Source organism: Xenopus laevis, chromosome 5S, assembly GCF_017654675.1.
Source record: "Xenopus laevis strain J_2021 chromosome 5S, Xenopus_laevis_v10.1, whole genome shotgun sequence".
NCBI lineage: Eukaryota > Metazoa > Chordata > Amphibia > Anura > Pipidae > Xenopus > Xenopus laevis.
In genome coordinates, this window is record NC_054380.1 from 40,448,519 (window position 1) to 40,466,629 (window position 18,111).

Sequence of the window (18,111 nt, forward strand, 5' to 3'; positions counted from 1 at the left end):
CTTTCCTTGTGCCTTGTTAAGAGAAATTATACTCTGCAGGACATGCAATTACTTTTTCTAAAAATGTTCAGCAAAGCATAATCTAAAACAGCCACGGTACAGCGGAATAACTGATTCTGCATATGTGCCTTTATTTACAAGTATGTTAGGGGGTTATTTATTAAAGTCTGAATGCCAAAAATTTTAAAAAATAGAGGGTTTTTTTACTATAAAATCTGATTTTTTTTTTGTGGAATTTTTCGGAATTTATTATACCTCAAGGGTGTAAAAATTCTGAATAAAAAAGTACTCCAACTCAGACCTGCCGAGTTCATGTAGAAGTCAATTGGAGAAGTCCCCACTTGAAAAAAGGGCCACGCAGGCCTGAAACGTTGTTTGTTCGAGATCTGAGCCTGGATTCCAATAAAGGATGATGCTGTGACTTCACTACTGTAGTCCCGTTGATATTATGATCTGCGATGGGTTTCGTGCAATAATCCGAAGATTTAGTGGTTTTCATGGACAAATCCGAACAAAAAATAAAAATTTTTGGTGTAAAATCCCAAAAATTCGAACAATTTGTGTTTTTCATGTTTTTTCCTGCATAGGAAATTTTCAGAAAAATGCATTGATAAGGGAAAAAAACCTGTGCAGATTTGGTTGGATCATTTTTAGAAAATACTCAGATATTTTGATAAAAAAAAAACTAGTGTTTATTCATATGGCAGGAGCCGATTACTTTCATTAGGAAGCTGCATACGGATAATAAAGAAACAATGCCATCCAGTGGTTAGAATATTTTACTTTACTTTTTTTTTTTTTTTAGAAGAGTCTGCTTTCTCAATACTTCATTGGTAAGTATACAGTCTTAGCCTCTCTGTATTTGGTATTTGCACAGTCCATACCGTATTGTATTTATACTTTTCTTGCAGATGAAAATGATATTATTGATTGAAAGGGAAACTAATAAGCACGCCTTTTATGTTTAATAAAAACTGTAATATCAAAATGAATCCTTTGGTGTCATTTTCAGTAATTCTGGGTGATATTTTCATTTGATTTAATTATATCAGTACCCACTGTGACCCTATTTGCACTGTTTATAAGTGAAAAATAAACAGATATGCAATAATGTGAACAGGGAATGACTTCCTTAAAGGAACAGTAACACCAAAAAATAAAAGTGTTTTAAAGGAAAGACAATATAATGTACTGCTGCCCTGCACTGGCAAAACTGGCGTGTTTGCTTCAGAAACACAATTATAGTTCATATAAACATGCTGCTGTGTAGCAATGGAAGCACAGTACACATAGTAGATAACAGATAAGTTCTGAAGAATCCCATTGTATGCTACAGCATACATCTGATGTGTATCGTGTTTATTCATATGGCAGGAGCCGATTACTTTCATTAGGAAGCTGCATACAGATAATAAAGAAACAATGCCATCCAGTGGTTAGAATATTTTAACTATGTAACTATGTGTGCATTTTCTCCTTTTTCAGCTTTGAATGGCTGTTCCCATGACAACACAGCAGTTTATTTATATAAACTATTATAGAGTTTCTGAAGCAAACACCAGTTGTACCAGTACAGCACAACAGTACATTATATTTTCACTACTTTAGGACACTTTAATTTTTTGGTGTTACTGTTTCTTTAACCCTAGATCCCTCATCATTGTGATTCATTGTGATCCATGACTGTCTTAGCTTAAGGCCTACCTGTTGTAAAGAATGTATACTTTTTTTTTTTTTTGCACTGATGCACATATTGCTTAGTACAGATATGGAATATGTTATCTGGAAAGCTTTGAAAGGGAAGGCCATTTCCCACAGAGTCCCATTTAAGCGAATAATTCAAATTTTTTAAAATTATTCTTTCTTCCTAATAATAAAACAGTACCTTGTACATGATGGTAACTAAGCTGCGTGAATCCATATTGTTGGCAAACCAAACCTATTGGATTTATTTAATGTTTAAATTATTTTTAGCAGACTTAAGGTCTGGTGATCAAAATTATGGAAAGATTCCTTATGTGAAAACACCCCTGTCCTAAGGATTCTGGATAACAGACCTCATACCTGTAACACACATAAGGATAATGTAAAGCTAGTAAACACATTTGTACAATTGTGCTTTTTTTGTTACCGTATATACTCGAGTATAAGCCGAGTTTTTCAGCATCCAAAATGTGCTGAAAAAGACTACCTCGGCTTATACTCGGGTCAGCGGGCAGTAGTTGAGATTGCAGTCACTTTTAATCATTCCTATACCAACAGTTCACTTGGGGAGAGACTGCAATATCCCACAATGCCCTCTGTTGGTTATATGAAAGAATAACAGTGCGCCCTCTGTTGGTTATATGAAAGAATAACAGTGACTGCAATATCACACAGCGCCATCTGTTGGTTATATGAAAAAATAACAGTGACTGCAATATCACACAGCGCCATCTGTTGGTTATATGAAAGAATAACAGTGACTGCAATATCACACAGCACCCTCTGTTGGTTATATGAAAGAATAACAGTGCGCCCTCTGTTGGTTATATGAAAGAATAACAGTGACTGCAATATCACACAGCGCCCTTTGTTGGTTATATTAAAGAATAACAGTGACTGCAATATCACACAGCGCCCTCTGTTGGTTATATTAAAGAATAACAGTGACTGCAATATCACACAGCACCCTCTGTTGGTTATATGAAGGATTAACAGTGATGGCAATATCACACAGCACCCTCTGCACATGGTAGTGGGACAATGCACACAGTAATCCGTTTGGCAATTCTCTGTCACCATCAACTTTGCAAAGAAGTCCGGTTGATCGCTGGGGGGTCGCTTTGGCAGAATGTGCGCTGCTGGGAGACAGGGCTGTAGTTGTGTCTAGGCTTATACTAGAGTTAATACGTTTTCCCAGTTTTTGTAGGTAAAATTAGGTACCTCGGCTTATACTCGGGTCGGCTTATAGTATATACGGTATATTGGTCAGTTTGAAATTCAACTAAACAATTAATATATTAAAGCTGATCCTGTTCAAACATTAATAAACAAATTATAATTTCCAATTATAAGAGTTTGAAACCTACAGTGATCATGCATTTATTTTTGGCTTGAAATGCACTAGAATAAAATAGTTTGGTTACATATTCAGTAGAAAAATAGAAGGAAAGCTCCCTAATTAACACTGCCCTCAATGAGACCTTCCTTCTTATTTTATTCTCATCTGAAACAAACTGCCTGAAGATAAATAAAAGGGACTTGTCTATCTTCTGAGTGGCTAAACGTCTATATATATATTTTACATAGATAAAGTATTTTATTCCTTTGGTGTTTAGATCACAGAAAAAATGGTTTGCAAAGGACAGCTAGCAAAATTGTTGCATGCTCACATATTGTTTTCGAATACTTTTTGGGGGTTATTTATACAAATTTTCCTCATGTTTTAAATAAAAAAGTCCAACCAAACTTTAAACCACGAATTGTTGCACGAAAAATCGGAATTTTTCGGATTTAACATCTGTAAAATTCGATTTTTTTTTTGTGAAATCTGCGGAAACGTCCAAAATTTTCAGACCTCGACAAGTAGAAGATGTAGTATTTTCAGGTTTGGGCTTTTTGCATGTTCAGGGTATAATACATTTTTTTTTTCCCACTAAAAATTGAATTCTACTGGTAAAAAAGCATTTGGGCTTTAATAAATAAATGCCTTCATGTATAAACACCTCGTATAATAAAAGCAGGTCTTCTGGCCCTATTTCAGTAGAGAAACTACAGACATTTATTGGTAAATACATCTCTCTAGTGTTTGTTTTCCTTCTAAACCAGCTGGACACTATTTCAGCCATTGTCTCTTAACACTAAACCTCCACACAATTTTATTGCATTATGCAAAGTCCTCTTACAGTATATCATTAGCTGCCTAAAATAGAAAAGCCTATAAATCCTGAGACTATAACCAAGAGTCATTTCTGAAAATGCGAGGCTGGAAGGAGAATGCAGAAATGAAAACCTAAAAAAAAAACACGGAGCTAAGAATTTTACAGTAGCCTAAAAACTATGTTGTGCCATATAATTCTGTGCCTCTGTGATTTCTATCTATTCAGATCTCTAGTCAGCTAGCATTCAAACTGCAAAAAGTAATTAGCTCTCAGAGCAAGAAGTGACTTTTATAAACTAATAATCTAGTGCGGCATCAGCTTCTCTGCAACCAATTAGAGGAAGTTTAAGCATTTTGAACTGGGATACGTGCCATTATCTCCAGAGGGCTGCTCTGGGCAAAATATGCAACCCTGACACAAAGATTCTCATTAATGTCACGGACTACGTAACACTCACAGTTCAATGGCTTTATTCCACATGATGACGTAGCCTGAGAGAGAGAACGACTCCACGTTGACAATATGAATATTGCCTCGTTCTGTTCCCACGTAGAGCCATTTGCTCTGGAAAGGCAGGTGGCAAAATGTTATCCTGAATCAAAAGGAAAGGAACAAAAAGTTAGTTTTGATCAGCAAAATAAAAAGAGAAACACAAAAAGAAAGATGGTGACAATGTTGATTTTTTTTAGATATTTTGTTTTGACACCGTAATACAAGTACTGCATTCATAAACTACAAAAACGCAAAATCAATTAAGAATAAATTGTATAAGAATACTTTGTTAGGTATAATCTGAATGCATATCTTTAGGCGTTCTGCGTTCTTGATTATGAAACAAAAGCTGCAGATCATTAGAATAGGCTTTGGGAGATTGGAGGTGCAGAAAAAGCCTGAAATCTAAGAGGGATAGACAGGTCAGCAGCCTCAATATTTGCACCATAAATCCTATACCAAGCAATATTTTAAAGGCCATACAGTATTATTATCTCTGAATTACAAATACATGCATAAAACAATTAAAAATTCTCATCAGTTTGCCAAGGTAGGATCATTTGCTGGAACCACTGTTCAAATGTATTAAACTTTTCTTCAAGATATATGTACTCACATAGTATTATTGCAATGTAAGTTTTATAACACTATTAATACAGAGACCTATGATTTGCGAACATAAATGAAATTCACCATTTTAACATGCACCAAATAAACCGTTAATTAAGGTGCATCACCTTTTATTGCTTATAACCTAAAAATAAGCAAATTAAAACGGTTTAAATACTTTGCACACAGATAAATACATTTTATCTATTATGACCACGCTTCACATAATCATATTTATCCTTGTAATGTGGCCAGATTCATGGAAGTTTATGGGAGTGGTTGTGTATTTATTATTGCACCTCCTTAACCCTTTAAACCTTAACTTGATTGGTGTGCCCTCCATTCATTTGTTCTCCTAAATGTGACCAGATTCACCAAGAGATATACTGTAGCACTTTACAAAGATTATACATTCTTCATCTCAGTCCCTGCCCCAGTGGAGCTTACAGTCTAAGGAAACCTATCATGTTCACGTACAGTAGGGTTAATTTTATTAGGACAGTTAACCTTGCTATATGTGTTTGGAGTACCTGGAGTAACAGCGTGTTAGCATTGGAAGTACATACAAACTTACTCTGGCTCTATGCTATAAGGCAGCAGTACTAACCACTGTCCAACTGGGCTGCCCAATAATCTTTTAACCACCTTGAAATGCTGCTCCATAGAGCTTACAATCAAATTTTCCTGTTATATTTACAGAATGTATCATGGAAATGATGACTAATATTCCATTCATTACAGTTAGGGCCTTATCTTTCAAAAATGTAATCTCATTTTTCTAATAAATTTTATGTAAAAAAGTTTGAGGAAACTAGAATCGACGATTTGACCTTATTTATTAAAAAAGCACAATTTAATCGGATCAGGGGAAAAATAAATTCTAGGTAAAACCTAGAATACTGTTTTTCTGGATTTTTTTCCCAAATCACTCGATTTTTTTCTGTCTTCTTCCCAAGAAGGCCGAATTTCCCGGATTTTTGCCCAAAAAGTCAGAAATAGTTGGATTTTTGGGCTAATTCCAGCGCAGACCACAAAAACTTCTAAATAGGATAGGGACCTCTCCCATTGACTTATATACAACCTCTGCAGGTCTGAGATGCTGGATTTTTGGTTTCTGACTAACTCCATCAACGAGGTGTAATAAATCTCAAATAATTTGAGTTTTTTTCCATTAAAAATTTCGATTTTATAGTTTAAAAACCTACATTTTTTTGAGTTTTTGACATTTGGACTTTAATAAATAACCCCCTTAATTTTCCAACTTGCTTGTCTTCATTGTTGGCATCATGTTATTCCCAATTCCAAGCCTTTTTTGAGCATGAGTGAAACTGGATGTTTTGTGGTTAGAACAAATATTAATTAAAGTGGACCTGTCATCCAGTCATAAAAAGCTGTATATTAAAAGTCCTTTTCAAATTAAACATGAAATCCAAATGTTTCCTTTTATTAAAGCATTCATAGCTGCATAGAGGCGGGGCAAGCAATTACTTTCACTTTCCATTAACCACTTCCTAGATGTCACTGCTCTCCCCACATCCCCCTTTCTTTACCCCCCCTTTCTATACCATTTAATTGTGTAGCCAGTGTATGGGGGTGGACATCAGGTTCCCCATTCTGGTGCACAAACAAGATTCTGAGTTGATGCAAGGCTTGTCTTAATAACAGTGTCCACAAAATGGCTCCAGCCTGCTTTCTATAATTATGAGTTTCCAGACTGATGGAAACCAGATTCAAATAATTTATACAGTGTAATTAAAATTCATTTTGCTGGACTAACATGATAAAATAGGATTTGAATTAATTTTTTTGGGCGACGGGTCCCCTTAAAGGCAAAAAGGCCTTAATTAACGTACATTTGTCTCTGTTTTCTCTGGGTATGTTACTATTACAGTCAAACATTACCAAGTGCAGTGTTTCTAAAAATGTTGAATCATGAATATGTGTCCATGAAGGTATATTTGAATGGATCCCAACAGGTTTGAATTCACAAATATTTTAGTTGAAAAAACACTAGCAGCAAAAAAAAAAAACTTTATAAATAAAACAAAACCCTCAAACTACAGCAAAACATAATTTTTTAGTTGGGATCTTACAGCATATTTTGTCTCAACCTCTGAGAAATCGACCCCTAAACATGGCAGCTTTAAATCTGTTATGAGGTAGTTGCCTTTAACTGTAAATAAGTATTGTCTATCATGATTTCCCCTAGAGAATTATAATCTTACCAATTTAAACTGAATAAGATTTAGGGGCCTATATAACAAAATTTTAATGTGTGTAATTTTAGTCACTTTTTCTTCAAATAAATTCACAATTTTAAAAACGTAGAATGCTTGCTTATTTGTTAAAAAAAATATTAAAAAAATGACTTAAAAAATGAATAAAATTGTCTATAAATTCAAAGAATTCCAAAATATTGAAAAAACTGTGCCTAAAACAGCTTCCACTGACCTCGCTAGCCTTTAGATGACAACGTTTTAGGGCTACAAAAATTTGGGTCCAAAAACCACAGACCTAAAGGCTCAAGTTTTTTGTGCTTAAAAAAATTACAAAAATGCAAGTTTTTGTGAACATAAATGAAATTCACCATTTTTAGCCTGAAAAAAACAGAATTGCGGTTAAAAAAAATTTTGAGCATTGATACAACCATTGAAACAGCCACTTTGCCGCCTATACAATATACTACTTGTCCGTTTTTCAAGTAGATTTTGGAACCAAAGCAGCCCATAATCTATGATTTGGTTTCAGTCTAAAGACTACCCCTGTCAGGTTACCCCTTTAAGAGTAAGCACACAGAAATGTGTATTTGCTTCATATATCAAGAATATGTCTGCATTCTATGGAAGAGTGAGGGTGTGCAGATCCACAATGGAGCTAATTAATTTCCTAGACAGCCGTGTGAAACAGATTTAAAAAAAAGTGTTATATGCAAATCAATGCAAAGAGTGACTCATGGGACACGAAGCCATTACCTCTGAGAGTGAAAGAAAACAGAAGCCTGTTTAGCAGATTATAGTGTTTTCACACACAGGAACTCTCACAATGAGCATCTGTACCTTGGCTTCAATGTAATATTATATTTCAAGGACACTGAAAAATTGCCTTGAAGGAATGATTCATGCTTCCTGATGTGCTTGTTTCATCTCTGTTCTTCTAAAAGGACAGGAGTCGCACTGCATAGAATCTACGTGAATCAAAAGCAATTTAAGCCATGAAAAACACATTTGCAACAAATACAGTATTTGCCTTGTAAAATCCTCAGATAAAAGATGTTTTAAGGTGCAGTGATGCATTACACATTAACAGGTGCCATATAGGGACTGCTGGCATCAAAGGACCATAGTCAATATCTGCATCGACTTGCTGCAAGTAGGTCAATATGAACCAAGCCATGAGCTGAACAATGATAAGCAATTCATATAATGATTGTAAATCTGTTATAACCAATGTAGAGTTCACATTGAGCTCTATTCTGTCAGTTCGGAAAACTGCATGTTTAAAAACAAACCCCTACACCCCAAGCACAGCCAATCAAGCCCACATCTATAAGTAGAGAACCTATAAGTGAAGAGTCTGTAGAAAAGCAACTGGACCATATATATACGAGTGATCAGTATTTTTACTGGATGCCCTTTTTAATGGATGCCCTTTCATATTTCATTTAGCTGAACGTGAGACTTTATAGGATATATTGTAACTAAGGGAAATTCTCTAAAGCACAACTTATTAATGTATTGAGCAATTACCCTGCCCGACCGCTGGCAGCACTGTACAGCTCAAGCACCCAGCTGGTGCACCAGCTTGCTGAAATTACAAAGTTTCTAGCCAAATTTCATATAATCATATTTTTTTCGTTTGGACCCAAAATCGAAATAATGGACTGTCTTTCATACTTTAGCAACCTGTTGGAACTAGTTTAAAATCAGTATAGCAAATAAATGGTCAGAAAAGTCAAGCATGCCATAGCAAAAATTCCAGGGTTCACCTCTTTTTCTTTCAGCACTCTTAAAGGGGTTGTTTACCTTTAAATTAACTTTTAGTATGATGTAGCAAGTGATTTTCTGAGACAATTTGCAATTGGTTTTCATGTTTTATTATTTGTGGTTGGTGAGTTATTTAGCTTTTTATTCAGCAGCTCACCAGTTTGCAATCGGGTTGCTAGGGTCCAAATAACCCTAGCAACCATACCCTGATTTGAATAGGAGACTGGAATATGAATAGGAGAGGCCTGATTAGAAAGACGAGGAATAAAAAGTAGCAACAGAGATGCATTTGTAGCCTTACAGAGCATTTGTTTTTTAGATAGGGGCAGTGACCCCCATTTGAAAGCAGGGAAGAGTTTTAAGAAGAATGCAAATGATTAAAAAAACGATAAAAAAATAAATAATGAAGACCAAATGCAAATTTTCTTAGAATAAGCCATTCTATAACATATTAAAAGTTAACTTAAAGGTGAACCACCGCTTTAAAGGAACAGTTCAGTGTAAAAATAAAAACTGGCTAAACAGATGATTGGTCACTGATTGGTTACTGCCTGATAACCAGTGGAAGCCAAGAGAGCTACAAAGCAGGAAGTAGTGTTCTGGCTATTATGTTAGACATCCAGTCACTCCAGCCTTTATACATTACATATTTGGCTAACTAACTATATTAAAAAATTTTTTTATTTTAAACAGCCTATTTACCCAGTTTTTCTTTTTATACTGAACCATTCCTTTAAGGTGTGAACAAAAGTGAGTTATGGTAGGACTCCACAAACGATTTTGTCGCGATCTGACTCATGCGTCAAGAATAAGGTAAAAGATATAATTGTTGCATGGTGTCGCAGCGTTGATCCAACACGATAAGACTGTCGGATGCAGACGCTGCGTCTGCATCCGACAGTCGCGTCGGATAAACGCTGCAACACCATGCGACAATTCTCTTACCTTATTTTGTTGCATGCGACAAGTCGCATGCGTTTTGTCGCAGCATGACGGATTGCAACAAAATCGTTTGTGGACCATTACTGGATTCCTCTACCGCACGATCTAGCATACCACACAGGAAAATTGAAGTTTTTAAACAACAGCTTAGATCCCTCACTTTAGTGGACACCTGGCGCCTCACGCAACCCTCTGTACGCGACTATACTTTTTACTCCCATCCGCATGATACCTATAGTAGACTGGATTACATTTTCATACGTCATGCAGATATCAATCTTCTCAAAGACGCTACAATAGACAGTATAACTTGGTCGGACCACGCCCCCATTACGTGCACTCTTTCACGACGGGTCCCCACTCGTAGAGTCTTCTCCTGGAGATTAAACGATTCCCTTCTCCGAGAGGAAACTGCGAAGAGGGACCTCACTCAAAAGCTTCAGAATTATTTTCAAGAAAATAACCTAGAACAGACTGACCCATGGACTTTATGGTTGGCTCACAAATGTGTCATTAGAGGGAAACTGATACAGTTGGGAGCACGCAAAAAGAGAGAAGGCAACACTAAAATACAACAGATGATAACTAGAATTCGATCTCTCGAGGCGCAACATAAATACTCCAAATTCACACACATACTTGCCGAACTGACACAAGCTAGGAAAGATCTCAGGGACACATATTCGGCGTACATGACTAGAGCCGTTGAAATTCATAAAAAACTCTATTTCGAACACGGCAACAAATGTGGCCGTCTTTTAGCTGCCGCATTAAAGAAAAAGCAGTTACGAAACTATATTCCTAAAATTCGAACATTGGATGGGAAAACAGTGCACACCTCCACGGACATAGCAGAAGTTTTTCGTCAATATTATACTAAACTTTATCAGCTTCATCCCCCAACTACTACATAAAACAAACCTCTTGATACTTTGACTAAATGCGCTGACTATATTGTGGACTCCGATCTCCCGAGATTATCTGACGATATTCGAAAGACCCTAGATTCCCCCTTGACTATAGACGAGTTTACTGCAGCCATTAAGACTACCAAAGCCGGTAAGGCCCCAGGGCCCGATGGCTTTTCAATATCATACTATAAGGAACTGAGTCACTGCCTCCTACCGTACTTGGTTGCCGCTACTAACTCCATCACAGCCACTAATACGATCCCCTCAGAAGCCCTAGCGGCACATATAACCTTAATTCATAAAAAAGGTAAAGACCCCACAGATCCTGGCAGTTTCCGTCCCATTTCCCTACTAAATGTCGATACCAAGTTATATGCGAAGGTACTAGCCACCAGGTTAAATCAAGTCCTGACCTCCCTGATCTCACCGGAACAGGTAGGTTTCGTTCCGCACAGAGAGGCTAGGGACAACACGAACAGACTCTTTAGTATCATCCATTACTGTAAAAGCCGCACCATCCCTGTTATGCTCTTATCCACGCCGAGAAGGCTTTCGACAGGGTAGACTGGACATTTTTACGAGCCACCCTACAACACATAAACTTAGGACCTAGAATGCTATCGTGGATAACTACCTTATATACCAATCCATCTGCTAAACTTAGGGTTAATGGAGAATACTCGCAATCATTTAGAATACATAACGGGACTCGTCAAGGCTGCCCACTCTCCCCCCTCCTTTTCATTCTCTCGCTCGAGAGCTTTCTCAACAGGGTTAGGAAGGACCCAAACATTAATGGAGTCACAATTGGTTCTGTGGAACACAAGATCGCTGCATACGCAGACGATCTGCTTTTCTTTTTGCGGAACCCCAGGATCTCGCTTCCAAACTTAGTGGCGGAATTGCATAAATTTAATTCGGTTAGTAATTTTAAAATTAATCTGACTAAATCTGTCGCTCAAAATGTCTCTATTCCCCGGGAGGAGTTTTCAGCTGCTACTACTTCTTTTCCGATCAGGACATCCACTACATGCTTCACCTACCTTGGCATAAAAATATTTCCGGATGTGAAACAAATTGTCATTAGAAATTATAGTGATCTCTTAAATTCCATTAAGACGGACTTAAGGGATTAGACAACTAAAACGTTATCGTGGTTTGGCCGCGTTAATTCCCTTAAAATGAACATTCTCCCCCGCTTCCTATATGTTTCACAGGCCATCCCATACCCCCCTCCCAAGGGGACCTTACAAACACTGCATACTCTCACGAAACAGTTCATTTGGGCGGATAAAAACCCGAGATTGGCAAGGTCAACACTAACAGCATCTAAAACACAGGGTGGTTTAAGTCTTCCAGATTGGCAGATATACCATCAAGCCACAATTATAAACAGATGCCTAGACTGGGCCTTTTATGGGAAGACCAAATTGTGGATACAGATAGAGCAGGAATCCCTGGTAACCCCTTTGTGGGCGGCTCCCTGGTTATCTCCAGCTAACAGAATGTATAGAGATAGAACAGATGCTAAACTTAAATACAAGTTAGACACCTGGGACAACCTAGCTAAATCACGCAAATGGATTAACTCTCCCTCCCCTTTATCTCCGGTTCTTGGCAATCCTGCCTTCACACCAGGCCTGAATTTAGATAGCTACAGGGATTGGGACATTCTCTTTCACGCAGGAGCTGATTGTTTTTACCATCATGGCAATTTGAAAAACCTGGACGAACGATTGCCTAATATCACGCCGACTGACCTAGATAGATTTAAGTATCGGCAAATCAGGCACTTTCTACAGGCAACATTTCCACCTCATAAAGATAGACCTACTCTCACTCCCATGGAACATATTTGGTCCCTGGAAAACCCACCAAGCCGTGCGATTTCTCGGATATACAAACACATTATAGACCTCAAACCGACCCCACTCTCTATCCTAAAAGACAAGTGGCAACGAGATGTGACCATGCCTGTCTCGGACGCCCAATGGGCAAAAATTACTCTATTGGTACACCAATCCTCTAAATGCGCTAAACTCCAAGAACTTAACTATAAATTACTAACTAAGTGGTACCGTTACCCTACCAAGTTGAGCAAGATCTACAAGGCAGTCTCCCCTACATGCTGGAGATGTATGGAACATCTCGGTACCCTGACGCATATTTTTTGGGATTGCCCTATAATCAACTCTTTTTGGACCTCAATACGCAACACTATCAAAACTGTTACAGATATAGAAATCCTTGATAACCCTTTGGCCGTCCTCTTACATGACACCTCACTGCCACTAAAGACATACAAGAAGTCTCTTGTTCCCATAATGCTAGACGCCGCCAAGGCATTAATTCCCCTTAAATGGAGACAGACAGTCCGTCCGTGAAAGATTGGTTGCTTAAGATCAAAGAGATACATAAATTCGAGGAGCTGAAGACTGAAACTGCTAGTGATTTCCAGAATTTCATGGCTAAATGGTATCACTGGATTGCATTTACCAATTCAGATTCTTATGTCCAATTGTGCACCGTGTGAGATTCGACCTGTTATTTTATCTATAACTCTCTATTTTCTCTTTCTTGAGTTCCCTGGGGAGGCGAGGGGTTCCAGCAGTACCTGCCCATGTGGCCCATCCTGACTAGTAGCGTCGTTATCATGCTTATATTGGATCTTTATCCACCCCTAGCAGGTTCCAATCAGTGATCAGTGGACTTGAGCTCGACCACGCCATTTACGACTTTGGATATCCCCAGGCCGGTATGCCATTTCTGTTATCTTCTTCTCTTTTTCCCCTTCCTTTTCCCCCCCTTACCTTCCCTTTACCTTCCTGTACCCAGACCCCCTTCCCCCCCTCTCTCTTTTCTCCCCTCTTTCTTACTGTACCCTCTGCGTACTGACTCCAAAACCGGATACATCGGCACTCTATGGTCAAATTTCTAGCACCCCAGGCTATATGTTGTTTTGCGTAGCCATGATAATGCGAAGATTGAACAGCTCCATCGTCTCCTGAGTTATTTACAATTCCTTTGTTTATGCTTTTGTGGCCATCACCATGCGTAACCATGTACCTGTGGCGAGCGAGACTCGATATGCTGCTCATTACAGTCTGGTCTCCTGAGATTGTTGATGTAGAGTCATTCTGCATTTGTGCATGGCTATCTGACTGATGCTATTTTCTGTATTGTTCCTGGTGCTCTATCTCTGTATTGACTGTGCTGTTGTATACCGTTCTTTTTGTTTTCTTTTTCTTTTTCTCCTTTTCAAAAATCAATAAAAACAGATTTATAAAAAAAAAAAAAATCGTTCGTGGAGTCCTACCCTTAGAAAGCACAATTATAGTGCAATCAATTCATCAACTATAAAATAAAGCTATTAGGGCTATTCAAGGCCAAAAGGCCATATTCATGTGTCTCCATAAAGGACATGCAAGCAGTGATTTGAGAATTTGAACCCATGCATACAGGGGAATCATTACTGTACTAAATTTCAGTTAATCGGAAATATGTTATATGTACACTTCATGCAATATGTGTATACAGGTAACAAAAGCTTTCTGATGGGTTTCCAAGCACAACCCTTTGGACATCTTCCTAAGGACTCTTACACACATACATTTTTTCCTGCGTTTTTTTCAAATGCATGCATGAAAAAAATACATATATTGCATTTATACTTTTTTTTTTAATGCAACAAACATTTTTATTCCGTTCCAAAAGTAACCCTCTATTCTAGTGATGAATGTACATCAAGCTCAAGAAAATGCAGCATGCTGCGTCTAAGCAAAAGCACTGAAATGCAAATGCAGAATGCTCATGAGTACAGCCAGGCAGAATATAATGTAATCAATTAACAAAGGTGTTAATTTGCTCTCAACCCTGCATTTTAACGTGCATTATAGGCATAAAAATGCAGGGAAAATGCCTGTGTGTAAGAGTCCTAAACAGTGTCCACAAAATGGCTCCTGCCTGCTTGCTATAATTATGAATTCCCAGAACGAAGGAAACAAAATTCAAATAATTTATAAAGTAAAATTAAAGTTCACTTTGCTTGATTAACGTGATAAAATAGGATTTGGAATAATTTTCCAAATATTTTTTTAAGTGACAGTCCCCTTTAAAAAAGACTAGTGCCAGAACAACTAGGTGGTATCTCCAAGATCTATCAATGGAATTAATAGCAGCAAAGTATAAAATAGAAATATTTTCTGTTGTATTATTACACACACTGCAGCCTGACTCTGGATCCTACAAAAATAATACTCTACTTCCCGGTGATATGAAAGATTTCCCTACTGTAAATATAACGTGTGGGGGGGTGATATACATTTACAACATGCTTCACATGGGCCAAATAGGCATACCAATTTATCATTTAAAATATCCTGCCTATTTACATTTTATTTTTATTGAAAGAGCAGATAGATCATGCTTTTATTTTCTCCCTTACATTCTCCCTAAGGAAATGGCAAATTACGTTTAATGAGAGATAATGAGATCTTCAATCCCCCCCAAGTACAAAGAAATATTCATTTTATAAAGCGGTTAACTGAGGAGAATCTTCTTAATATCCTCCTCATCAACACTTGGCCAGAGGGCTAATAACTACATCTCATGGGGATCCATAGGAATGATCCAATACAGGAGGTAGCTATGCTCTGCCTATTACCACTTCATCTAAAAGGCTATATGGGCTTCCTCAAGCATTTAACCATTTTTCATTTAACCATTTTCATGTTCACACTTTTTTCACTATCTGCCTTAATTGAAGTGAAAAAATTGTGGGTCTTTTTTTTTAAAAAAAGAAAATGAATAAATAAAAATTCGGAAAAAGGGAATGAAAGGTGCGCTGGGGATTTCATTCCCTTTTTCCGAATTTTTTCACATGTGGACAAATGGATCCATTGATTGAACTTTGGTGCAGCTCTTTCCCCCACCTATTGGACTGAGCGCAGTCTTCACCCCATTGATTTACTGAATAAATAAAAATGCCACTGCCTAAAACCCACCATGATCTTATTTGAAAAGCTGCGATTGCAGAAAAGAATCACAATCATGGAAAAAATTGCTGCAAGTTGAGGAGTTTGGCAAGATCAGAATCCCACAAAGTAAGAAACGTAGCAATGAGCACTGCAATTAGCATTTAGCAGTAGCACACTGTAAATTAAAGCTAAATTAGAAGAGATTGTTTAGGTTCAAAGTTAAGAAAGAGAAAAGTCCAAAAATGTCCATGGCAACTGCTGTTTAATGCTGGTATGGGTTATTGTTGGCCCAAAAATACACATTTGTAGGTTTTATGGCATCACAGGAGTTTTAGGATTGAGATTTGGAGCTAGAGAAATTGCCAGGTAGTGACAGCATAAGGGCTCTTACAGACGATCGGTTTTACCTGCACTCCCCTGCGTTGCGCTTTCTTCTGTTCAGCCACAGGGGAGCGCAGCCGTAGACGCACTAAATTATTGTCAATGGGGCTGTACTCACACAGATGCATGTTGCATTTTACCTGCGTTCGGCATTTACATGAGTGAGTACAGCCCCCTTCAAAATAATTAACTGCGCTCCCCTGCGACTGAATGGAAAAAAAAGCGCAGTGCAGGGGAGCACAGGTAAAAACGCTCGTTAGTAAGTGCCCTTAAAGTTGTATTTTTGACATTCTGTTTTTATAAACGGAAAACTATGTAGCATTAATTTGATGTGAATAAAAAGGGATCCAAACTGTTTTTATTTTTGCATTATAATATTTCTTTAAAGGGAATCTCCACACAAATCTGTTTTTGCATAATAAAAGAAAAGATAAATCTAAGAGACTCGGTTATAAAATAATATTTAAATGTAATTGCAATTGAAAGCAGTGTTTATTTATCCCTTTCTATCCTGTGGTTCTGACTGAAAATTGTAGCAGAAGCCAGTTCTCCTCTATCCCTGTTTATCAGCTGGCTTTTACTCAGGACCGGGCCAAGCCGAACGGGCGAGCTAGGCAACACATCGGGGCCACCCTGCTCCCCCCCATGCGTGCCCAAATGTGAATGTGTGCAGGGGAGGACAGGTGAGGGAAAGGAGCATGACAGAGGGGAAAGGAGGGAGAGGAGAGCGACTCAGAGGAGGGGAGGAAGCAGGGGTGTAACTATAGAGGAAGTAGGCCCTGCAGCTGCAGGGGGCCCAGGAGGTATATGGGGCCCCATGAGGCCCTAATAATGAGCAATTTCAATATATATATATTGTTAAAACAGCACAAACTCTGGGGAGGGGCTAAAATTATTTGCTGTGGGGCCCCCCTATCGTTGCGCCCTAGGAAGGTGCCTCTTTTGCCGACCCCTAGTTCCGGCCTGTCTATTCCAATTTTCAATTGTCAAAGCCAGAAGTGCAAAGAATTTAAACAGATACTGCTTTCAATATCATTAACAAATATCTTTGGTTGGCAACCCACTTTAACTAGATGAAGAATTTTGTTCTACATCATTCCTCAGTGTCTAAAAAAACACAGTACATGTATGGGATTAATTAAAAAAACTAGATTTGCTTAAAATAGACTCTTTAGGAGATGGCGTTCCCTTAATTTGAGCTTTCTGGAACAGATTTCCAGATAAGGGAACCCATATCTGTATAAGCTCTGTTAAAAGTAAAAAATAAAGGGACACAATTATTTGAATAGACAAAAACGTGTGGCATGAATAAATATTTATGTTCAAATAATAATGCTTGCAAACTTCCACAGAGTGCAAAATTATGAAATGTATAATTGGCATTTATAATGCAGTGAAACACATTTCCATCATAACAGAAGAGGAACCTGATGCAGTGATGATTGTGACAAACTTAAACTGAGCTCTATCGGATATAGAAAGATATTTGTTTAAATGTATTCAGAATGCTAATACGAATATAAAAATCTGCCTTTTGTAATTCCAAATGCACATAGTTCTAAAATGGGTCACTAGTTACTTCCATGACCAAGGAATGGCCCAAGCTGCAGGCCAAGTTATATCATGTCACATTACCCAGCCACTGATATGATGAGATGAACATCAAATCTCCTATTTCTCTGTTCATTTTCACATGCTGTTAAAGGGATCCTGTCATCGGAAAACCTGTTTTTTTCAAAAGACATCAGTTAATAGTGCTACTCCAGCAGAATTCTGCACTGAAATCCAACTCAAAAGAGCAAACAGATTTTTTTATATTCAATTTTGAAATCTGACATGGGGCTAGACATTTTGTCAATTTCCCAGCTGCCCTTGGTCATGTGACTTGTGCCTGCACTTTAGGAGAGAAATGCTTTCTGGCAGGCTGCTGTTTTTCCTTCTCAATGTAATTGAA

General features: G+C 37.8%; 1 protein-coding gene across 6 annotated transcripts in view; it reads right to left on the bottom strand.

The window, feature by feature from the left end:
* The window catches only part of stxbp5.S (syntaxin binding protein 5 (tomosyn) S homeolog), a 204,470-nt gene that overhangs the window by 86,703 nt on the left and 99,656 nt on the right, over nt 1–18,111 (bottom strand). For all 6 annotated transcript variants that reach the window (XM_041564434.1, XM_041564433.1, XM_041564432.1 and 3 more), the window contains exon 5: nt 4,321–4,455. In XM_041564434.1, the coding sequence (XP_041420368.1) occupies nt 4,321–4,455 (135 nt within the window). The remainder of the gene's footprint in view (nt 1–4,320; nt 4,456–18,111) is intronic.